The sequence below is a fragment of the Taudactylus pleione genome, unplaced genomic scaffold (genome assembly GCF_031769625.1).
Source record: "Taudactylus pleione unplaced genomic scaffold, aTauple2 ptg000025l, whole genome shotgun sequence".
Classification (NCBI taxonomy): Eukaryota; Metazoa; Chordata; class Amphibia; order Anura; family Myobatrachidae; genus Taudactylus; species Taudactylus pleione.
This window is the reverse complement of record NW_028284427.1, coordinates 8146974-8172672: the sequence shown is the minus strand read 5'-3', so window position 1 is coordinate 8172672 and position 25699 is coordinate 8146974. Positions and strand designations below refer to the sequence as shown.

Below are 25699 nucleotides of genomic sequence, written 5' to 3'. Positions count from 1 at the left end.
GCCAGGAGGCCGCTCCTAGATAAAAAATAAAAAAAACGCCCTGATTCAGAGCGAGCGCTCTTTCAGAGCGTCCAGCTCTGAATCAGGGCCACAGTACTGAGTGTCTGCTCTTATCACTTTTTCTGTGAAACTTGTGTCGGAATCACTGGTTTGGTACAGTAGATGGGGTAATGGCCATTTGCAGATGGCTCTATGTACAAAAACAGTAGCTGGCCCATTATCCTGGCCAAATCCACTGAATATCGGGTACATGAGTTGGCCCTAAAAATATGGTGGGAGACAGCATGGACCAATAACAAATAAATTAGCAGATTCCAATTGGTCCATTAAATGACACTCCCCCTAGGCTGTGTGCAAAGCAACAGCTGTATATAATACCAGTAGCAGTGTCCAAGGTACTCGTGCATTGTACTTTTGTTGCATTAGTGATGCAAATAAGATGCATATTCTGCACAAAAGCGTGTTGTGGAATGCATGGTGCGGCTTAGTCGCAACGTTTGTGGCATGCTAAACTGGGATATTTGATGCAGTAGCTGTGGATAAGTGTGTGTGTACAGTATATACTCTGTATGTTTGCTCTATATACATTAACTAATGTATATATTGTGTCTGTATACTGTATATCATACGTCTCTACCAGGGGCGTATTAAGAGAGGAGGGTGCCTGTGTTCACTCCTCGTCCTGGGCCTCCTCCTCTACCCTGGCTGCCATTAGCGAACTGACAGCAGCGGTAGACTCCAGGTGCTAGAGTGTGCCCAGAGTCTACTGCACATGCACAGATCACTGGGAAAATAGCGCGGCAGCCATTTTTCCGGTGATTTCCTACTGCGCATGTGCAGAATGCCAAGAATATTACCACGGTGGCCATTTTCCAGGTGTTTTCTGTAGCGCTACTCCGTGGGACATCAAAGAGGTAAGTATACAAAAGACGTTTGGGTGCAGGGAGTGCGGTGCGGGCCATCCCTGTACCCAATGCACACCCTGCATCCATTATAAATACGCCACTGGTGTCTACTCTCCATGAGAATCTCGGAGGGGCGATGCAGCTGGATACTTCAGGGGGCAGAATCATATCATTAGGCTCTGCCCCGTCGCAGCATATTGCCTCAATTTGCAGGTCCGTAGGGAGGGTGTAGGGCTAACATGATGTAATTGCGCCATTGTAGCCCGCCCCTTCACTACGGACAGCGATTCCCAGTGGTATTATCTCATATCCAGCCAACTTCACTAGGAAGTGGGAGGGATGCGAGAGATCTGGCTACTGTTCCGGGGGTGTGGGGGACTGCTCAAACTATCGGGAGCCTTCTGCACCTTCCGGGAGATTAGGCAAGTATGCTGTATATACACTAATATGTGCATTATCAATTTAATAGAGACTAAAGCTGGCCACACATCTAAAGATTATCTGTCCAACCAGCCAACTAGTTGATTGGTTGGAATGAAAATCTGGACAGGTATGAAAGCAAATGACAATCAGCAATTTGCTCCCAAATGCCAGAAAGTGGACAAAAACTGCTGTTTGAACAAATTGTTTAGATCAAACATTTAACAAACTTGTCTGATGACCATTTTCATCTGTTTTCTGGCATTTAGGAGCAAATTGCTGATCATCATTTACTCCCATACATTACCAGCTTTTCATTCCAACCAATCAGCAAGTTGGCTGGTTGGATGTAAGTTGGTCTAGTGTGTGGCCAGCTTTAGGCAACATTCTTTCTTGGACACAACTTCCGTGTCTATTTTTTTTATATGTATTTGTATAAACGCCTGCCCAAAAAAAGGTGAATAAATCTGTGTTATGGTGTTAAAGACATACGATTAGATGACAGTAAATGCTTGTGCAATCAGCTGGCTTCTACACCCTGGCTCACTACACTCACTCAGGGTCATAGCAGGGTAGGGATGGACATACATGGTTGATGTTTGCTAACCATTAATGTTTTTCTTTCGATGTTAGTGTTTTACCATTTGATGGTGGCATTCCGATGTTTACCATCATCAAATGGTAACGAATCGATTGTGTTCCGATGGTTGACTGTTTCTTTCATTCCTGGGAGCTCCACCACCCGTGGCACCTTTCTGGCTGCTGTGAGGCCATTGGAGATACTGAGAACACTGCAGCAGTGAGCGGCGCTGCTGAAGGTTAGTGACAGGTGCTTTGGTGTCTCAGTCATCTCCCTTATTGTGTGTAAATGCGAGCATGTGACTGTGTTCCTTCATTGTTGTTTGTATACTGTTAAGGAACTAATAAGCACCCTGTGCCGGGAATCGGGCACAACACAGGTTGTCCAGTCCATCTCTGACGGCAGTGCGTGACTCTGTCAGATCGATCAGATCAGTCAGTGCTGTGACAGCAGAGTATATGCAAGAACTGAAGCGCTGCATCAACTGTTCCGGGCCCCGTCCCCAGTCCCATCTACAGCCGTGCTGAAGGGGTATTGTGCATGCGCATATCATATGAATAATTTTTTCCATCAAATTTTTTTGATGCAATGGTTAGTTACCATCGCATCGCAAGTTTTGATGGTGAAAGTACAGCCATTATTTGATGGTGGGCTTCCGATGTCTATTCCTATAGAATGGCGATTCACCCTGCACCGGGTCCACTCTCCGAACATGTGACATCATGATACAGAGATAAGGGGGCTGGGCCAGTGAAGGAGGAAGTAGCTAACTGCCTGGAGTGTCCTATGGCTCTGCTGTGTTTGTCTAGGCTGCAGGATGCCGTTCCAGACACCCTGCAAGCCAAATGGTGCTGCTCCTATAGGATCTGTGCTGTAGGCGGCAGCACCACTTGTCCACCCGTAGTTACGGCCCTGTACTCACTTTCATTTCCTCATTGATGTCTATAGAATTTAGTGATGAGATGCACCGATGGGAGATCTCAGTAATTGTGAACATTGCAGGGAAAGTTACATCAACATTCTGCTACATTACTGGTGCATAAGATGCTGTCCATGCAAAACTAGATAAATAATGAGAGACCCAGGGAGCCAGAATAGGAAAACTACACCCATGTATCTGTCTAATACCAGGTCTCAATGTGTGGGTTGTGACCCTCACAGTCCTCACCACTGCAACATCCAGCCATTCATCTGTGAGGTCATCTGGCAGTGAATCAGAATGACGATAACGGTAGTCAATTAACAAATGTTCTGTGGTGCGTGATGTTTGTATATATTTTAGGATTAGTCTAAGATTTCTTAAAGTCAATTCTCAAGCTGTATGGTCCATGTTCCATTATAGCAGTGGTTTCCAAACTGGGTGCCTCGGGACACTTGCAGGGGTGCCTCAGGTTGGTGGTCCAGCACCAAATCAAATTATTTATGGTCAATGTAATGTAAATATGTAGACAAACAGAAGCACAAACTGGTCACCCACTACGTAACTGAGCCTAAGAATGACAGGACCAGTAAGCACAATTTACTTCACTTTACTACATTTCTGGCTTAGGTACCGTGAAAACAATGCTGATACTCTAGGCCGCCGTGATTCATAAAAGTTTGGGAACCACTGCATTATATTGTGAATATATACTGTAATGTAACCAATCGTGAAAGTGCAAAAATTCCACTATATACACTGTAGCTAGTAGTATAATACCTAATAACAGTTCAAGACCCAAACTGGTTAAACTTCGAGGAATCAATTAGTTTAAATATCATTGCTATGTCTGGTTTGTTTGGAAGGAATAAACTACATGAAATAAATACTTCCTTTAATATGTATCAGGTATAAATCTAGGGAACTGATCCGTCTGAAGGTAAACACTGCTGACACTACCAATGTAAAAGCTGGTGTACCTTATGGTACAGTATATTATGTCAACATTCATAATGTTGACATGGTCGTTATGTTGACATGTTCATAATGTCAATATTGAGCATGTCGACATTCAGAGTGTCAACACTGATGAAATGTTGATAAGGTCAGAATGTCAACACTGACCCTAATGGTAAACCTAACCATATGGTAAGTAAACCTAACCCTAAACCTAACCCTAAAGGTAAACCTAATTCTACGCCAACACTGACCTTATTCCTAATGATAAACCTAATCCTACGGTAACTCTAAGCCTAACCCTAAAGGTAACTAACTAACGAAAACACTGACGGTAACCCTAACCCTACGGTAACTCTGACCCAAACCCTAAATGTAACCTTAACTCTAATGCTACCACTGACCCTAACTCGAATGGTAAACCTAACCCTAAAGGTACCACTAGCCCTAAAATTACTCTAACACAAACCCTAAGACTGATACAATTGTCAACATTTTGATAATGCCGACATTCTGCCCATGTTGAGATCAGTACTTTTTAAGTACTTTCAAGTTCTTAATAGATAGATAGAGTAAGTAGATCACCTATAGTGGATTTCCGGTGGTGGTACCTACAGTGACGTGCGGTGAGGTAAATGGCTGGGGAGGCACTGGCTAGTTTCAGATTTACAGATACATATATGAACCCGAGGGTTCATGTGGGCATTATACTAAGGTGCAGCAGTATATAGTGCAGGATATTTGGTGTGATTTGATCAGGGATGTGCGGAAAAGGCAGACAGGGGAGGCAGTGCCTCACCTGCCATACACTTTTTACTCCAGAGTTTTGACTATAAAAATGATTAGAATAATACAAAGAAGATATTTATAATATTTTCTTTACAGTTTTCTTATAAATTTTATTATCAAATCTCTGGAGTATACCTAAGTATGACAGGAAAGGCTCTGCCTCACCGCACATCACTGGGTATCTCATCATTGAAATAAAGGGATCTCTTAACATCACCCTAAAATTGTGGTCTGATACACAGGGGTTATCTTATTTGAACTGTATTAAGCTATGCATTTTTTAGTCTTACTTTACAGGTGACATAGCGACTTTATTGTTAATAACATCATCTGTGATCCAAGTCATGCCACAAAACCTTTTCTATCCATCATTCATATGTACAAGTAAGGTGATTATTTTTTGTTTTGGGAAGGTGGATTGCTAACTGGTATTATGGTTTATTGCACAGGGGGTAATTCCATTTTTCTGCACAGTAAGTAGCAGATGTGAACCACTGGAATTCGATTGGCAAGAAATATAATTTTCATCACAGATTTAATAAAACTGGTGTTATGTCACTGACATATTTTATGCAAATGCAATAAAAGCATTTTGAATTTCATACTCCCAAAGCGAAACAAACAAGGATAGTTAAATGAGGACACATCTGTACACATTAATCACATCATGCAAATTGATACCACACTCTTATAAAACATTTTTATTCAGTAATCACTGGTTCAAATAGAATGGGCTGGGGAATACTGTTTTACTTCAGAACCTATTTAATAACAGTATTTTGATTACAAGCATACAGGGATTTTAGTTTTCTTTCATTAATAGTTATGAATGTTTAAAACAGTCTACAGCTAATAAGGGCCTACGGGGGCATTATACGGTGCCTTGGAACCATGACTTGGTTTCTTCACTTGTTATTCACAAGTGGTACTGCAGCAACTGTATTTTGTTTTATTTCTCTATTCTCTGATTCTCAACCTACAATACAAAGCATCAATTGAAAAATACATTTGACTGAGCATGTTAATTGTGGGCATGATTCAGAGATTTACGCAAAGCCGATATTTTCGCAGATGGAGCTTTTGTTTGCATGCGCAAAAGCTGCTCTGCTCAGCGCAGCGATTGCAGTGCGATTATGCTTGTACAGAGGAACCACTCGCAAAGTGAATGACAGGTAGACAGCGTTTTGGGGTGGTAACGGGCGGGGTGGGGTGCTTAGAAAAAAACAGGCGTGTCTGACTGTTTAAAAGCCGTTTCATGGGCGTGCATAAATAAGCCATTGCGATCTTCTTCACAGCATGAGAGCTCTCTGTGTGTCAGGAGAGCTGCAGTGTTTGCGTCAGGTTAGACTTAAGATACATGCTGCGTGATTGACTGATGTGCATCGATGGTACCGATATTTACGCTGTTGCAAGTCGTCGGATGGATATGAGTAGGCAGCAGTGGGTGTCCCTATGCCCTGTAAGGCATTATCATATTTTAGCAACTGCGTTCTGTGAGAGAATGTAGTTCTGATTGCATTTGTGTAAATCTCTGAATCAGGCCCTATATTCCTAAACAGCTCATCTTGCATTATAAATTGGGTGTGCACAGAGGAACCTGCAGCCACTCAGATCACTGGAAGGTTGAGTGTGCTGATCTTGTAGGAAGCAGCGACCTGTCAATCAATCAGGACCGTATGTGGCAGGGGTAGTATCACCATGCATAATGACAACTGTAGATGTGTTCCTGGCGGCTGGCGGAAGTGACCTCACACCAACCCATGCTAGCCTACTTTTGAAAAAGCATTTCAGGGGGATTGTGAAAGCAACACCTATGAGCACGGCGGTAAAGTGGACGTGTATTGCTACATCTGAGATGCGTGCCTTAAAACTGACACATTCAAATTTAATGAGCCCCAATACAGTTAGTAAGATCTACTTGTTGATGGAAACCCACTGATACTTTTCAGAAAGTGCAAGTAGCCATAGGGATCATTGTGCCATAAAACCAATGCAGGTAATTTATACTAATGATCCCATTTGAATGTATATTATATTATATTATATATATATATATTGTAACATGGGGTATAGAAATGAGGGCTCCAGACAGGCAGCAAACACTGCACCTTAGCATACGTGAGCATAGGCCTGGGTACACACAGGCACATAACAGAAAATAAGCAAATATATATAAAAGTAAATGTTCCAGCACTCCTTCTGCTTAACAGTCAGCAGTTACACATTATCTGTGGACCTTTCAGGTCCTGGAACCCTAATGCTATCCAACGCCCCCGGCCTATAACCTGGCCAGCTTGTCCGGCATCAGGAGCAAAAAGCATCAGGTGTGTGAGAGCATTAAACCCATCCTGTGACATGGAAAACCCAAAGTATCATATTCTATTGCAGCTGCAGAATTTTCCAGTCTTGTTTTCCTCTCCCACTGTGACAACCTGGAACTCTACATTTCCACTGCTAATGCAGAACGCACAGGCCTCTCTCCAGCCTCCCTTGGAGGGAGCTGATCCCACCAGAATGTTGGCAATTCAGATGAGAGACAACCCCTCTCACCACACATCCCCCCCTTTCACTTTTCCAAGCTTGGGGAAGCGCACCAACTCCACTCAGCTTTCTCAAACTTCCGGGACAACGCATCCGAGTTTCTATGTTGAGCTCCCGGCCGATGCTGTACAACAAACTTGTATTGCTGGATGGTCAAGAACCAGCACGGCACTCTGGGGTTAACTTCTTTGTTGGGGTGCATCCACCTCAGAGGTGCGTGACCCGTGACCAAGACAAATTCTCTTCCCAGGGGATAATACTTCAGGGCTCCTACTGCCCACTTTATCGCCAAACATTCTAGCTTACCTATGGCGTATCTTGTCTCTTGTGGTAACAGCTTTCTACTTAAGTAGAGGATCGGCTTTTCTTTGCCCACAATGAACTGTGACAAAACAGTTCCTAAGCCTGTTGTGGAGGCGTCAGTTTGAAGGACAAAGGGATTTCTGATTTCCGGTGCCTGCAGAACCAGTTTGGAACACAGAGCCATCCTCATATTTTCCCAGGCTACTTCAATTGTTATCATTCAGAGAATATTTTCTGGTTGAGCCTTCTTAAGGCTCTGGATGCAAAATTTGGAATTAAATGGCGGTAATAGCCTAGTAGCCCAAGGAAAGTTCTCATTTGTTTCTTAGTGGAGGGTAATGGCCATGACTGAATTGCCTCTACTTTCCACAGTTGGGGTTTCACTTGCCCATTGCCAATCACATACCTGAGGTAATTGGCCTCTGAAAGTCCAATAGTACACTTGGCTGGATTAGCCATGAACCCTTGCTGTCATAAGCTGTTTAGCACTTCTTGGACTTCGGGCAAGTGTTCTTCCCAATTTTCTGTATAGATGACAACATCATCTAGATAGGCTATAGCGTACCCCTGGTGTGGCCTCAGCAGGCAATTTATGGCATGCTGAAATGTTGCTGGTGCCCCATGAAGGCCAAAAGGGAGCATTTTATATTGAAAAAGGCCATCAGAGGTTGAAAAGGCAGTTTTCTCCTTGGCGATCTCACTTAGGGGAATTTGCCAATATTTCTTTGTGAGGTCCAGGGTCGAAAGATAATGGCTACTCGCCAAATTTTCTACCAATTTGTCCACCTGTGGTAGCAGGTATGCGTCAAACCTGGAAAACTGGTTCAGCCGCCTAAAGTCATTGCAAAAACGTATGGCTCCTGATGGCTTGAGGACCAACACAATAGGACTTGACCAGTTACTGCTGGACTCCTTAATGACCCTAAATTGGAGCATCTCTTTCACCTCTTGCTTCACTGCTTCCTGCTGTGCCTCAGGGATTGCGATACGGTCACTGCTTTACAACCACTCCTTCAGGCGTATTTATTTCATGCTCTACTAAGGCAGTGTGCCCTGGCAGGGAAGAGAACACATACCAATTACTGTGAACTAAGGCTTTTTGGTGACAGCGGAACTTCTGTAGGGCGAGGCGAACTAGAGCGGCCCCCAGTAACCTGAGGGGTGGCGGTGTCCAGCACATCCATGGCAAAATGGCATTGGGTATGACACCTCTGCAAATATTTTTGTCTGGCTGTAACCAGACAAAGTGTTGCGAATATCTTTCCTCAGACATTAATTGTGCAGAGGTTCGCTCACCAAAGAGGACTAGCTGTGCTTTTCCGAGGTAGGGCCTTGGAGACTTTACTTTGGCGTTGTCTCTGTGGTTCATTTACAATCTCAATAAATCCTGGGAAATTGCATCTCAATATAATAGCATAGGGGAGCTTAGGGCCAACTGTGGGGACCACCTCATAAGCGCACCCCTTTATGGTGAGACTCACTCGCACCCGGGAGAAGTTTTCTGTGGAACAGTGAATGCAGAGTACTTCAACTAACCCTGGCAACTTTTCTACTGGCCTGGGCAGGACAGCCTCTGGAATCCAGGGGTACCATCATGCAAAAAGCGGGGTATGTAGCGCTCATACTATCAACCACACACTCCATAGGTTTTGTTTTTCTGGGACAGTGCCGCCTTATATGACCTGGCTCTCTACACTCATAGCAAATGACCCTGGCATCTCCAGCGGTGTTTCTTTGAGAAGGGGTCACAGGCCAACGGGGTGTCATTGTAACGGGTCGCCCGTTCATTGGTTTCTTTACTGCCATTTTTGTCATAATTCCTGCAGTCTCATACTCCTCCAATACTGTAATTAATTCCTCTAAATTCCGAGGCTCAGCTTGTATTACCCAATGCTGCATATTCTGCCCTAGGGTTCCACACTGGTCAACAACCACTTTCTCTACAATCTGATCGGCAGTGCGGTCTTCTGGCTGGAGCCAACTCCGCCCCTGTCTGGAGAGTTCTGCAACCTGCTTCCAATTGGGGTCCCCTGGTAGTAGGGCCCATTCGAGGAAGCGCTGCGCTTTCCCAGAAGGAGTGAGACCTGACCTAGCTAGAATTGCACTTTTGACTAGGTCATATTTCTCTGCATCAGCAGAGGACAAATCAGCATAGGCATTCTGAGCCTCACCAGTAAGATAGGGGGCAAGCCTATCAGCCCAAGTATCTGCTGACAACTTTGAATGCTGTGCATTAACAATATTAACAAATATTAACAAATATGCCTATGGGTCATCTGAGGCAGACATTTTCTTCAATGCCCTGCAGCATTTTCTGTGTCCCTTGATTGGGTCATTAATTGTAACATTTGCTCCTCTGTCTTTTGATGGGAAGCTTGCAAATTTACTATAGTATGAAAAACTTCCTCCATTTTATAGTGGGAGTTGCATGTAGGAGCTTTTAGATAACAAGCCAGTTTACGTAAATAAATATATCTCTTTCTTTTAGCACAGCAATTCTTGTTCAAGTTTAACACAGAAAAAGAAAACAGTGCAATGCAGGGGTTAAACAGGGGTAAAACAGAACACAGAAAAAATGGTTCTTTCTTTCAGCAATGCATGCTTAATTAAGTATGTGAGCTCTGCTCTTGTTCAGTCAACAGGTGAACTTAATTAGACAGCATGTACATTAGCTGGTGAACATACTAATCAAGATTTTGATGTGTCTTAAGCACCTTAGTAAAAACAAACAAAAGGAAAGTAACTTTTTTTTCCTCAGTATACACACAAACTGCTTTTTTTCCAGTACAAAGCAGGCTACACAATGTCCTCATTATAACTGTGGTTTTTCTGGTGCGCCAACCATACTCATGTATACTGAACGTTTTGCTTTGTCAGTTCCTTTGCTATGCCATAGGTGTCTAGCGATTGCGCTGTGAGACAGTAGTGCACTTCGCGTACGGGCCACCTAATGTAACATAGAAAGGTACTCTGTGAAGCAGTGTCTTTTTAATGGCAGCAAACACTGCACCTTAGCATACGTGAGCATAGGCCTGGATACACACAGGAACCCTTCCAGGTCCTGGCACACTAATGCTAACCACTACCCCCAAGCCTACCAATTGGAACTCTCTCAGGGGGAGCATCCCGAAAAGAAGCCCATAGACTTCTATTGGGTAACGCCACATGAAGATGGCGTTACCCACCAGGACGAACAATGCATTCCTGTACTTAGGGCCTGATTCAGAGTTGGGAATAGAGTGAGCTATCTCTCTCAACTGTGAACCTGAACAAACCATATTGCAATGCAAGGGGTGTAAATAAATACATTTTTTTTTACATGTGGGGTATATACTGGCTGCTTTTGCATGTAGCCCACAAATGCTGCACAGCTTTATTATTACTCTACAATTTAGACATCAGTTTGGAAACACTCCTCCCAAATTTAAATCTCTCTGCACATTTTAAATCTGCCCCACCTGCAGTCCAGCATGGTTTCACCAAGATGATCAGTTGAGAGAGATTTAAATTTGATCCCAAGTCTAAATCAGGCCCTTAGTACATATGGAAAAATGCAATTTTTTACTTTAGTACATCCCGCCATATTGAGGAGACTTAGAAAAAAAGCACTATTAGTGTACCTGAGGAATGAGTTTGGGAAACACTGATCTAAAGGGAGGAGGGGGGAACAAATGGATGACACAAGGAGTGAGAGTTAATGTAAGTGGAGCTGAAGGCAGGAAGCAGGAGTGGGAGAGATGTAGGATGCAAGAGGGTGAGCTAAAGTAGGTGGTGACGAGGTTAGGTGGTGGACTGGTATGCTTTTATGAGCAAGTGGGATTTCAGCACCCGTTTGAAGCTATGAAGGCTGTGGAATAGTTTGATAGAATAAGAGAGATCCAGTGGTGAGAGGGCAGCATGAGAGAAATCTTGTATTTGCATCAAGTCGCATGGCATACAATGGCAAAAGATGCACGTACAGACGGAATAACGTACAACTCAGAATCAGGCCCTTTGTCTATTATAGCAAGCAATGCTACTAAGCGATGCTTCACAAAGATTGTTGCTTTTGTCATAATACTACAGTATAGAATATAAAATGACATATTTATTGTATTGTAAATATATTAATTCATCCGTATATTATCCCACAAGTGAATTGAGGGAAACAGCACTGTCTAGATTACCAAAACAATCTCAGCTGTAAAACTATTTCACAGCTTAGTGAACATGGGATGTTTTCTTAGATTTACTACACAGCATATGTCTAATAGATCAATATGACTTTTCTATGCAATTCAAGTTAATATGCCAGCAGTTAGCTGCTATTGAGACATTTGTTAACGTTTATACTGCACAATTAAACGTATTTTAAGAGAATGCCAAGCCAAAATATAATTACTTTTATCTTTAGATTGTATAAAGGAAACATTTGTAGATCAGTGTTACATTTTTGTTTTGTAGCTTACTGCTGATGACAACCCATCCACGCCTCTTTGAAAACAGCACTATTAAAGATGTATAGATAAATTCACCCCGCCAGCTGCTCAGTCCAACTACTGGTTTCAGAATACAGTAGGAGGGTGGCAGGGTGCAATACATATGTTATCCCTGAAGAAGTCCATCATATTATGATGGTGAAATGCATGGGGTTATTGAATAAACACTCTTAAACAAGACCATTTATTCAAAACCATTACACGGCTCTGGATGCATCTCTGATGTGAAATAATATCTTAAATAACAGTGGAGCATGATAAGCATGTAACCGCAGGAAATAGTACAATTTACAACAGACTTTAATAAAAGGAAATTGGTGTATGAGGACCGAAAAAAAGCATAATTTACAACGGACTGTGACACAGCGGAAGATGAAAGCCACAAGGAAAAGGCAAACTTACTGCTAAGAGAAACAAAAGCAAAGCAGTTATTGGAAGCAATTCAGCTAGAAATAAAACTCCTTACCCTTATTCTTTTCATTTACTGTATATAAAGCTTCTTTGTTCAAGCTGAGGACTAAAGCCAGAGACCAGTTATAGTACAACACTAAGGGGCCTATTTATCAATATTATTTGTACTACAAAAATGTGAAAAAGGGTGTTTTCACACACTTTTCCCATTATTTTATAATCACATGAATTTATTAAAGGGCAATTAGAGTAGTTTTCATGAAAACCTACTCAATGGCCCCTATTTACTGCATTCCACATTTAAAATGCAGTTGTAGTGTGATATTTCCGACTAAATCCACATTGTGAATTTAGGAAACATCACATGGATGTACTAACACCACATACCGGGACAGAGCTTGGAATACAGTTCTGTCCCTGCGAGTCCCGTCTGCACAGTTCTCCCTGTATTTTCAAAAAAGTACAGGGAGAATGTGTCTGCGCATGCACCGCCGCTGGAAACCGCTACCCCCACCACGCGATTCCTCCCTTCCCCACCCAGCTTGCACTTACCTTGGTGCTCCAGTGATGTCCTCTAGGGCTCCGGTCAGCTGGTCTCCTGGCTCCTGCACTATGAACCCGGTCAGCTGTGCTGTAATGTGCATCTCAGTTTACAGCATTAGCTGATTGGGGTCAGCTATGGCTAAATATAATTACTTTTATGTACGGGAGCCCAGAGACCAGCTGATCGAAGGAGAGAGCTCACTGGGTAAGTGTTAGCGGTGGGGTAAAATACTGTGAGAAATCTGCAGTGCCGATTCACCGGGACATAGCTTTATTGCAAGCTATGTCCCGGCGTGCGGATGTTGATACATCCGTGTAATAACTTTGATAATCGTTATCATCACTGGCTAACTGCAATTAAATTGTGGATATTTATAAATTTACTCTAGCGCAATGGTCCTACTCTCCTCTCCTGATAATCTGTCCTGTCTCCATCACTGTGCAAGAAGGAGGCAGGACAGATCATTTTGAATTATTATATAGATTATCTAACTGCTAAAGTTTTGCTATCATGAATTTCTTTGTTTTCGGATAATCAGATCCTCATTGGGAGAATACTATAATTACTTATAGGTCTCCTATCTCCTATAACTTGGCCACTCACCATAGACCACATTATCTACATTCGATTATGTATGGCTCTTAACACCAATATGAAATTATGTACTTTTCTTTCTTTTCTGATGAACTAGTCTACTTTGATTATACTCTTAAATCCATCAAGATGGTTGCATGGGAGGAGGAACTGGGTGAGGAAATTGAAAACAAGGAAGCTGAAAGTACTGTTACTGTGCTCTTACAGGGATAACTGATGGGTCCTGGGGCCAGGTATATGGCAGGGGGCATGGTTAGGCCCCTCGGGTGGCCAGGAATCATTGGCAGACAAAGGTCCTCATTATCATTATGGACCATCTGGCTACTCTGGGCCATATACACAGAAAACCTCTATACCTCATGATGGTGGCCCTGAGTACCTCTCTTATGTATCTATTGGTCCATACAGTCACTTACCTACACCTGTAAGTTGTTTCAGATAGGACTGTGAATAGGCAGATGAGACCAGAGCTTCACTATTGACATTAATATATACCAAAGTATGGGAATTACCTTATTAATACAAATGAAATATATGATGGTTTTATGTCCTATTGCACATTGTCTTATTCATGTTTACTAAACAATTTCAGCTGTCATAAATAAAAAGACCTACTGCAGTATGGTAGGTTTCCATAAAATGGCAGAAGGGGTCGATGGACTCATGGGTTGGTCCAGCAGCCTGAAGGCCTGGCCAAGTATCTCTTCCTCCCGATGCTCTGCTGAACTGGCATGCTGCAGCTGAGATGGGGGAGTGCCATGAGGCCATGCCCTGTGACTTGTGACACATCCCGTCATTCGTGTTGTGTGGACATGTCCATCTTTCCATTGGCACGTCAGTCTGTCCCTATGTATACAGATGTGTCCTCATACATCTAACCTGAATACACCATGTGGTGCGAGATGCCTGGCGTGGGTGAGCCGCCAGGTCCCGTAAAACTCTGCTAGTGCTGGGGGTCTATTCTGCTTTTGCACCCAAAAATGCATCAGTCACATGTGATGTACTAGGATGCACCAGGAGAGTGTGCTGATTAATTGGATATGCACCATTTTTATATCTGTGTGCACCTGAGTCTGAAGCTCAATGGAACCCGGTGTGGAAAAAAGCTGCGGTCGCTGCATTGTAGTCCTTTGTATACATATTTAGAGACTCAGTCGCACTCAGATATACAAGTGCCGCAAAGCATATTAATCAGCAGTCCTAGTTGTCAAGTTGCATTTTCAAAGGAAAAAGATGCCCAGTGCTAGCAGAGTTGCATGGGAGCTGGTGTGCCAGGAGGGGCTGTTTGACGTGACTACAGCAAGAATGTATGAGGACACATCTGCACATACTGTATATACAGGGACAGACTTTGGGCAAGAATCGGCCGCGGTTTGGTACCACTAGCTAGTTTAATTAAGCAGTATAATAAATTAAACATTTCAGTAAACCCTAGCCTCTCCAACATTAACTGTTGCAACTATTAGAAATCATCTCTCTCTATTTTTTGTCACTCTTACAAGCAAAAGTGATTGTCTCTCTGTAGCAGGGGTGTGTTATGAGGGGAGGGGGCCTGTGTGGAGTGTCTGCGTGACCCCCCTCATGCCAGCACATGCACACTGTGGACTCTGGAACCATTTAACCGATTTTTTTTGCGCATGAAAATATCCTAAAAGAAAATGGCACTGGAGCCATTTTCCCAGAGATTTCTTCTGAGTTGAAGACAGCTGCTTATTGCATGGTGAATCCTGGACGCAGGAGCCTGTGTGCACTGCACACTCTGCACCTATTATAGACACGCTGCTGTTCTGTAGGTTTCCAGGTTCCTTCACCAGGGAGTGAGAGACTCAACAAACTGAAACAACTTTAATTTGCACCTCAAAGCTATAGTACTCAGCTAATTAGGCCGGTGCCTAACTGGAGAGTCAGAATAACCAAAATGGAACAAATGAATGGAAGCTCTCCCCTTTTCCATTCTCTCTAGGAACGTTTAATCCGTTTCATAGTTGAAACTGTGTTGGAAATCTGTAATTCCAGCTAAAACAATTTTACATAAGTTTTAGAACACCTACAGTAAGTCAGAAACCTGGGACATACATACCACACATCCATCTATAACGTTCCCAGCATTTATATCACAATATGTATATGTTAATACTGTTACCTCTGTACTGTAGATCATAAGTCACTAATACTGTATGTGGAATATTTTAAAAGTGTAGGGTAAAAAATGTAAAGCACAATATGGCATAGACTGCATATACAGTAAATATAATGAGTTTTATTCAAGTACTAGGAGGCAATGGTATAGTTAAAGGGATCAACTTAACATCAGAGGAAGCGCATGTGATAACAATTAGAGTACCTTATGTTCTATGACTGCAGGCTTCTAGTATGTAAATCCTTGTCTGATGTGTTTATAGCCCTACATAAAATAAATTGCTTTGACATTTAAACATTACTTTGTCAACTGTAGGGCGCATGCATATTGTGGTTTATGATGTATATTTTTATGTACATTCTTATGACAGTATCATTTAAAAAGAGAATTATAATCATCACATGATTTTATCGCCTTTCATCCTATGAACTCAATGCAACGTTCTCCGCAACTGCTTTGCTGTGCAATTTCTTTATGCTCGGAACACGTGGAGCAGTGTCCAATCCCATATGGGGACTGCATAAAAACAACCAGTTTACTTTCTCAAATAACTTCATGATATTGGAATATATAGGTTAGGAAACATGGGCATTATATTATAATATTATAGGGGAGATGTATTAAACCTTCTACAGAGATAAAGTAAAGAAGTTGACCATAACAACCAGCGGAATGGGTATGAAGTAGGGGTGAGCGGGTTCGGTTTTACTCGGTATGAAGTAGTGATTAGCTAAGTAGCCACCGGTTCATGTCCCGACAGCGGCATCCTGAAGTTTCAACATCCCGACAGGGACTCGTAAGTATATTAACCCTCCCCTCTCCCTACACTAGCCCTCCCTTAGTGGTGCCTAATCCTAACCTCCCCCTGGTGGTGCCTAACCCTAACCTCCCCTCAGTGGTGCCTAACCCTAACCCCCCCTGCCCACACCCTAAACCTAACCCCCCTAGGTGGTGCCTAACTTTAACCCCTCCTCTCTGGAGCCTAACCCTAACCCTCCCGGGGGTGTCTAACCCTAATTTCCCCCCGGGGTTGCCTTAACCAAACCCTCCCTTAACTCTAACCTGTCCCCGCTTACCTTCGTTGGGATGCCGGCTGTCGGGATTTCGGCGTTGGGCTAAAGATAGGCGTCGGTATTTCGACGGCTATCTTTAATCCCGACTCTGACTTTCAACGTCGGGATTCCACCGGCCGGCATCCTGGCCGTCGGTAAATTCACTACATCCCCAACCAGCTTCTAGCTATAAGTTACCTAGCACAGTCTATAAAATGATAGAAGCTGATTGGTTGTTATCTCTCTCGAAGGTTTGATACATCTCCCCATATATCAGTATTTTATTATATATTAATATATATATTAATCACAATTTGGAGGTGACCAGACTTTTAAAGCACTAGCAGTAAGAATAAACAATTCCTTTGATCTCTAATTCCTATTACTGGTATATTCCTTTTCCAAACAGGTGAGGTATCTAAATGTACCATATGAAATACACATGCAGGAAGATTTTAAAGCAGAAAGGTGAATAAATAAATAAATCCAAAATCACGTATGCAAGACGGTTATCTTTACAGTACTACATTTCTCACATTAATCTAAAATTTACAATATCTTAGCAGCTGTATTTGTTGTGAATTGTCATGCGTGCCATTTACTAACCATTCACCTGAAGGATGTGTGTCTGGTAGAGGTCGTCATAGCCATAAGCATGGCATGTGTAATTGCCCATATGAATTGTTGTTACCTTGGTGATGTATAAGGAATTATCTTCTCCAAAATCCTGTGAACAGAAAACAAAATGGTAGCTGTTATTTTTTTAAATAATTTAGAAAGTGAAAGGTTGCTACGAAAAACAGCACATTTTATTGGACATTGCACAGTCTAATCTTATATAGGAAGCTGTTTGTTCCTAAGGTGCAATCTTGTAACTTTTATTTTATTTATAAAATACACTGTACACAGAGTTTAAACATACTGCATTAAGATAGATATGGCATGTACACTGAATTGCCAAAAGTCATGTGATAGGTGCCTAGTATCGCGTAGGAACCCCTCTAGCTTGGTGAAGTGTAGCAACTCTTGTTGCATGAATTCCACAAGTGGACAGAAGACCTCTGGAGAGCTGTTGACCCTTGCCATCTGGATAGCTTCCCACAGCTCCCTGATATTTGTAGGAGCAGGACCTTGGGTGCGAATAGACCTCTCCAATATATACCATAAATGCTCAATATGGTTCATGTTGGGAGAACGTGATAACCACCCCATTCATCGGAACTCTCCAGAATGATTCTCGAATCAATTTTGGGCAACTTGGAACCGAAAACATGGTGCATTATCCTGCAGGAATATTTAATCGTTGTGGTGGTACATAAGAGCTGCAAATGGTCATCAAGCAATGCAATGTAGTGGTTACTGGTCAATTACTTTTTTGGGATAGCCAGCGGACCCAACCCATGCCATGTGAACACAACCTACAGCATTATGGAACCACCACCAGCCTGCGCAGTGCCTTGTTGACAACTGAGGTCAATGACCTTATGAGTTCTGCGCCATACCTGAACCCTACCATCAACCCGAAACAACTGCAACTGTGACTCATCGGACCATGCCACATATTGCCAGTCCTCCAAGATCCAATTTGCAACATCACTAGCTCATGTGAGCTGCTGTGTCCGATGTCGTTTGTTATTAACAGAGGCACTCTGATTGGTCTTCTGCTCCCATATCCCATGGAAGCTAAAGAACGCTGCACTGACCTGCTGGACATGTGTCTGGTACCTCCTGCATTGAATGTGGATGTGATTTGAGCCAAGGTCGCTTGTCTGTTATCACTGACAATTCTGGCCAGACGCCGCTGGTCACGATAATTAAGCACCTGTAGTTGGCCACTGCGCAGTCCACGGTGGGTGGTAACGCCTTCCATGAAGTATTCCCGGTACACACGACACCGTAGATCATTCGAACTCCAATAATTCATGTCGCCTTGCCATGAGCAGCCTAGCCAGTGTTCAAACTGACTCATGAGACATCAGATTATATCTTTTCCAAGACATGCATTTCCAAGACATCACAGTACAGCGACACCACGTACCATTACCTTTACAAACCGCTATCCCATGACTTTTGCCACTTTAGTGTATACAGTAAAGTTTAGGCACCTGGGTGAGGTAAAATAGAATTGAAAAAAAAACAACATATTGAAATAATGATTTCTTTTAATGATTTACACTTTTTTACTAATTTTTAAAACATTAACATTAAGATCAAACCAGTAAACTGCATAAAGACCAATTTTAAATACATGTATCCTCTCCAAAACTATTATATGTTGATATATAAAGGGGTCTATCCATTAGCAGATGTATTTCTGAGCGATGAAAGGCAAAAGATATCTATTGAAAATTCTGGTGGCTGTGCTGAACGATATCTGTCATGTACATGACAGATTTTGGCAAACGACAAATGATGAACGATATCGCATGACATCATTCAGGGAGTGGATTTTTTTCTCTGCATCGCTCTGTAGCTGCTGCTAATATCTTTCGTCGCTCGTCGTTTACCGCATATAAACTGCACGATATAGCTAATATCGTACAGCTATATGCAATAATAGACCAACATGTTGGAGAGATGATAGATGCGATTTATCGGCCGCGGGAGTGCACATCTGTCATCGTTCAGGGCCTATCCATTAGCAGATATAAGGCTTGAATGGCCTTTTGCTGCTCCTCCATCCTCGGAAGCATATAGAGGGTTGAAGACCTGATTCAGACCTGCTCGCTCCCTGCGTATGTAAATTTTGCAAAGTGACGTCAAGGCACCCGCTCGCTCGGCAAGGCATAAGCACGCCCACTATGTCTTGGCGAACGATCACTTTGTGTTTATAGACGCCCACCAGCCTGTCTTTAGTTGCCCACTAGTGTACGTCATCTCCAGGAAGTATATACAACCATCGGTACATTGGGTTCCATCGGATCTGACCGCAGCGCTTGTGGTTGACTGTACCCTACCGCAAGCACTGCGAGCACTTCAGTGTATTATTCAACCAAGCAAAGTGTACTATGACACTGCCTGATAATTATGGACACCCCAGAAATGGCGTGAAAACACTCTGGCACGCCTGCGTCTGCAGCTCCACTCCCCCGTTACTACTGCCCTGTTACCACCCACAAACGGCCTCTCCTGTCACCCTTTTGACTGGGCTGTCTTTGCAGGGCAAACGAGCAAAATCCGATCACTCGTACTAGTTTGCGCACACGCACTGAAAACTACACGCATGCGCACATTAGCGAACATCGTCTGCAACGAGAGGTCGCTTGCTAGCGAGCGGGTCTGAATCAGGTCCTGAGTTCCAACGCGTTACAACCTTTTGCTTCAGGTGATGGCAGGGCATGTTCAAGAGTGTTTGCTGGCGCTCGAGTCTTCAGCACGCAGTCGTCGAATGGCGAAAGTGGCCCGAAATTTTTCGGGCCACCCAAAGCATCTCCTGCACGCCCCTATCGTTTCTCAAAAAATTCTGCACCACCAAATTTATTGTGTGACCGATACATGGGACATGCTAGAATTTGCCCAGATGAAATGCCCGCACAATATTGGTGCGTTGTCAGATATCACAAATCCCCAGGAGAGTCTAAGTGGGTAAGCCATTGAGCAAAGATTTCCCTCAGTTTCTCTAAGAGGTTGTCGGCAGTTCAGTCTACTCTTACTGAAACCAGTGATGCACAGCGTAGCCTGCCTTGGAACGAGCTAGTGTTTCTGAGATGCTGCTACTGGTGACACTGCTGTTGCTGCTGCATAAGGCCATACATCTACCCAGTGGGCTGTCACAGTCATATAGTCCTTAGTCTGCCCTGTTCCACCTGTCCACATGTCCGTGGTTAAGTGGACATTGGGTACAACCGCATTTTTTAGGACACTGAGGACACTTTTTCTGACGTCTCTGTACATTCTCGGTATCACCTGCCTAGTGAAGTGGAATCTAGACGGGATTTGGTACCGGGGACACACTACATCCATCAATTGTCCAAATCCCACTAATGGCAGATACCGGACGCACATCTAACACCAACATAGCTATCAAGGCCTCAGTTATCCGCTTTGCAACAGGATGACTGCTATCGTACTTAATACTCCACGCTAAGGACTGTTGGAGGGTCAATTGCTTAGCAAAAAAAGTAGTGGTGTTCCAACTTCCTCTCTGGGATGATGAACGACTCCCAGCAGCGACAGCAGCAGCGGCAGCAGTAGGCGTAGCAATGCAGGATCCTCCAGATAGGAGAGGAGTCAGTCATGCCAGTGACATGGCCTGCAGGACTACTTCCGATCCTGACTAAGGAGGAAATTGACGAGGAGGGAGTTGACGGTGTGCTTTGCAGGCGCTTGGATACAACAGGACAAAGGGATTTAGGTGTCCCTGGACTGCTTATGGTCTTAGCCACAGTAACTTTTTATGAACGCACTGCAGGTGACGTATAAGGGAGGATGTTCCTAGGTGGTTAACGTCCTTACCCCTACTTATTACACCTTTAGATACGCTACATATGGCAAGATAGTTGTTGTCCGGATTTGGATAGAAATATTTCCAGACCAAAGAGGTGAAATTTTTTGGTCTTCTGCCAAGGCATGACGATGGGCTTTTTCATCCCACGGCAACAACTCTTTCCCTTGGTGCCTGATTTAAACAAACCACATCACCATCAGAATCCTCCACGTCAACTTCCTCAGCGCCAGCTACACCAATATCCTCATCCTGTTGTACTTCAACATTGACATCTTCAATTTGATTATCAGCAAGTGGACTGTGGGTGCTCCTTCCAGCACTTGTAGAGGGCATGCAAATGGTGGAAGGAGCCACCTCTTCCCGTCCAGTGTGGGGAAGGTCAGGCATCGAAACCGCCGCCACACTTGGGGATTTGTAATATCTTCTTAGAACGTACAGTTCTTTGCTGTGCTTTTGCCAGCTTAACTCATTTGATTTTTGTAGTAGGAGGAGGGCTTCCATTCTTCTAGATCTCATTTAAAATTTGTTGTTGCAGTAGGGCCGACGGGCGATGTCGCTAGCGACCCGAGAAAGCACGCATATCATGGGTACACACTAGACAATGTCGCTCTGATCCACGTGATCGGACAACATATCATCTGCCTAGAGCTGCCTAATGGAAGCGCCGGTACTGGTCACTGTATAGCATTTTTGAGTCATATGGTGAATGTAATGTGAGCACAATTAGTAGTTTTAAAAAACACATTCAAATATAAGGTTGTGGTTGTAATTAAAAAATGTATACCAGTCTCTCGTGGTTCGGTCTGTGCAAAGACAGCTGCCAGTTGTGTAGACACGCATTTCGCCTCTAGGTGGCTTATTTACGAGAAGGCCAGCGGTGTATTTGTCTATTTATGTCATTATAACCAAGCAATAGTGTTTATTTGCTACTTTTATTTTGTGGAAACAGTAATGACAAATCAGTAAATACAATAACTTGAATTACAAGGTACAACAGGATTAATACAATAAGATGAATAATGAATAAGAAATAATGCCAGACATAGATAATAGTAAAAATACTGCATTAGGAAGCCAATAAATTTACAGATCAGACACATGCAAGAACCCCAGGTAACTTAGTCAAAAGATTTCAGAAGCTCGTTAAAACACGCTATTACCACAATTGATAATGGAAAGCTGCAGGAGAGTGTATTGGTCTCTACTTTGGATCTGTAAGGTTCATTAGCCACAGAATATATGCAGCACATTCATTTTTGCAAAATTGATTTGAGCCTCATTTAGATCTTAGGTGTCAAGACGGTAAGTAGACATTAGGACTGTCTTTATTTCATTAGTTGCATTTGTGTGCTCAAAAAATTTAATTATACTGTTATTTGTGCACATATACTGTAGATGTGCTTTTCCTTATCAGATGCACTTGCTATGGGCAAAAGGCATACAACTAAAATTAAGGGGAGATGCCAAATTATCGTCTCCTTAATAACACACCAAAACAGCCATTCATGTGTTCTCCTCACCGCTTACAGCTCTCTGAAATATCTCTTCCTGATATTGCTATTGAAACGTTCTGGTGTAGGTTCACATGCAAGTGTGTATCCTTTGCTAGCATGTTGTGTCTGGCGTTGCCCAGGTCAAGATATATAAAAGTACACATCTATCCCCCTTCACTCACTCTCTTCAATACACCGCCCACTATTCACTCTCTCTCTCTCACCAATACACAGCCCACTATTCACTCTCTCTCTCTCACCAATACACAGCCCACTATTCACTCTCTCTCTCACCAATACACAGCACACTCTCTCTCTCACCAATACTCAGCACACAGGACCTGATTCAGAGTGCTCGCTCTGAATCAGGGCTGGGCTTTTATTTTTTTTGGATCGGCCTCTTGGTCGCTCGCATAGCTGTGGGTGACCACCCACAGCTATTGCGAGCGGCCATGATGATGGTCGCGATGGTCAAGACCATCACAACTATCAGGCTTGCGACAAGACCCTTGTGGTAGGGTCTCGTGGCCGCAAGCCCCAGAGAGATTTCGGCTCTAACAGAGCCGGAATCTCTCCACTGACATCACTTGTGATGTCAGTGGGGCCGCCCCCAAACGGCAGGCGTTCTCATGGGAACGCCTCCGTTTGGGCAGCCACCCCCCCCGGCCCGCCCACCAAAGGGGGCGAGCTGTCACTCAACATCGACAGCTCGCCCCCTTTGGTGTGAGACTCGGAGCGACGGATTGCCCATCGCTAGCCGGGTCTCACCCATGCGCACGACGGAGCTGGCTCCGTCGTGCGCAAGCCCTGTGGGCCACCATCGACCCGGTTGCGAGCGCTCAGCGCTTGCGACCGGGTCTGAATCAGGCCCACTGTTCACTCTCACCAATACATAGCACACTGTTCACTCACTGTCTCCAATACACAGCACACGATTCACTTACTCTCACCAATACACAGCACATTATTCACTTACTCTCTACAATACACAGCCTCTTCTTCACTCACTCTCACCAATACACAGCACACTGTTCACTCACTCTGTCCAATACAGACCTTTAGTCACTCACTCTCACCAATACACAGCACACTAGTCACTCACTCTCCACAGTACACAGCCACTATTCACTCACTCTCACCAATACACAGCCCACTCACTCTGTCTAATACAGACCTTTAGTCACTCACTCTCACCAATACACAGCACACTAGTCACTCACTCACACCAATACACAGCCCACTATTCACTCACTCTGTCCAATTCAGACCTTTAGTCACTCACTCTCACCAATACACAGCCCACTATTCACTCACTCTGTCCAATTCAGACCTTTAGTCACTCACTCTCACCAATACACAGCCACTATTCACTCACTCTCACCAAGACACAGCCCACTATTCACTCACTCTGTCCAATTCAGACCTTTAGTCACTCACTCTCACCAATACACAGCACACTAGTCACTCACTCTCCACAATACACAGCCCACTATTCACTCACTCTCACCAATACACAGCCCACTATTCACTCACTCTCACCAATACACGGCCCACTATTCACTCACTCTCACCAGTACACAGCCCACTATTCACTCACTCTCCCCAATATACAGGCCACCATTCACTCACTCTCACCAAGGGGCCTATTCATCATTACTTAATTTATACAAAAGCAGGTGAAAATTTTTTAATTTCACCTAATTTTGTACAATTTAAGTGTCAGCCCCATTCATCAATCATGTAACGCAGGAGATATCACAGATATCTCCTAGTTACAATTTTGCCTCGATAATTTTCACAGTTCCCAAGGGGCCCAATACACAGCCCACTATTCACTCTCCCCAATACACACAACCCTGCTACACTCACTCTCCCCAAAACATAGTACCCCCTCATTACTCACTATTCCCAATACAGAGTCATCCTCTTCACTCAGTCTCCCGAATACACAACCCCCCTCTCTTCATTCACTCTTCCCAATACACAGTTCCCTTACTTCACTCACTCTCCAAAATACACAGCCTCCTCACTTCGCTCACTCTGCTAATTGGACAAGCACTGACAGTAAGGGAGGAATATACATTTTTTTTAAACGGCATCAGATAACAGCACAGGAGGACTTCTGGGTCATAAACCTGGAAGTCCTTCTATCGTAAAGGACAATTCTTACCGGGAGAGCTGTCCTTTGTGCTTTTATTCATGCATACTGGCATTATTTACGCCGGTATGCATGCGATGAGTGGCGGGATGCATTGCATGTAAAATGCGATGCTTAATGCTTACATAATGTTAGGGGCAAAGTAATATACATAACAATAATAAATCATTTATTACCAATCACATTTTGTGGATAACAGCTATTTATTTTTCCTCACATCATGAACACGTGTTGTTATATGGGGCGGGATGCTCCATATAACAACACATGTGTTTATGATGTGAGGAAAAAGAAATAGTTGTTATCCACAAAATGAAGATACTTTTTGTGTGATTGGTAATAACTAATTTATTATTGTTATGTATAATATTACTTTGCCCATAACACCAATGTAACTATGTAGAAAAGGCTGACAATAAATCATATAATAGACAAACGCTGCACAAAAAAAACAAAAACAGAGATTTTTCCATTGTTACACACTAAGTTTAAAAGATGCTGTAATTTATCACCACAATACTTACATGCCAAGAAAAATGTATGGGACACAGTCAGCAAGATACAAGAATATTCATTATAAATGATTAATTATTGCTTTTGTAAGCTTATCTCTGGTCGAATAGCTAATAATTAATTACATGAGGAGCACTGGTATAATTTGAAGCATAGGAAACAAATATGCATCGGGCAAGTATCAAGGTCCTTTGCACAATATATCTTGTTTATACTGTGATTTCAGTATTAATTTTCCTGCACATGTGATTTTTGCCAATTTATGTAGCCAGGTATATAATGTTTTCACAACTGAGTTCTCATATCACTTTCATGACAGTAAATAATGTAAACAATATCCACTTTTTAGTATTTTGTCTACAGATTAGTATTATCTGCATGCTAATTCTTGTGATTCCTCAAGTGCCAATATGACATGGGTAAGTTAGAGCTTGTAGTACTATAAGCACCAGCAT

The 25699-nt window shown here is 43.1% G+C and overlaps 1 protein-coding gene across 1 annotated transcript in view; it reads right to left on the bottom strand.

Annotated features, from left to right (window-relative positions):
* The window catches only part of FSTL4 (follistatin like 4), a 1116563-nt gene that overhangs the window by 88259 nt on the left and 1002605 nt on the right, over positions 1 to 25699 (bottom strand). Inside the window, exon 8 of the mRNA XM_088451183.1 lies at positions 17240 to 17360. Within this exon, the coding sequence (XP_088307309.1) occupies positions 17240 to 17360 (121 nt within the window). The remainder of the gene's footprint in view (positions 1 to 17239; positions 17361 to 25699) is intronic.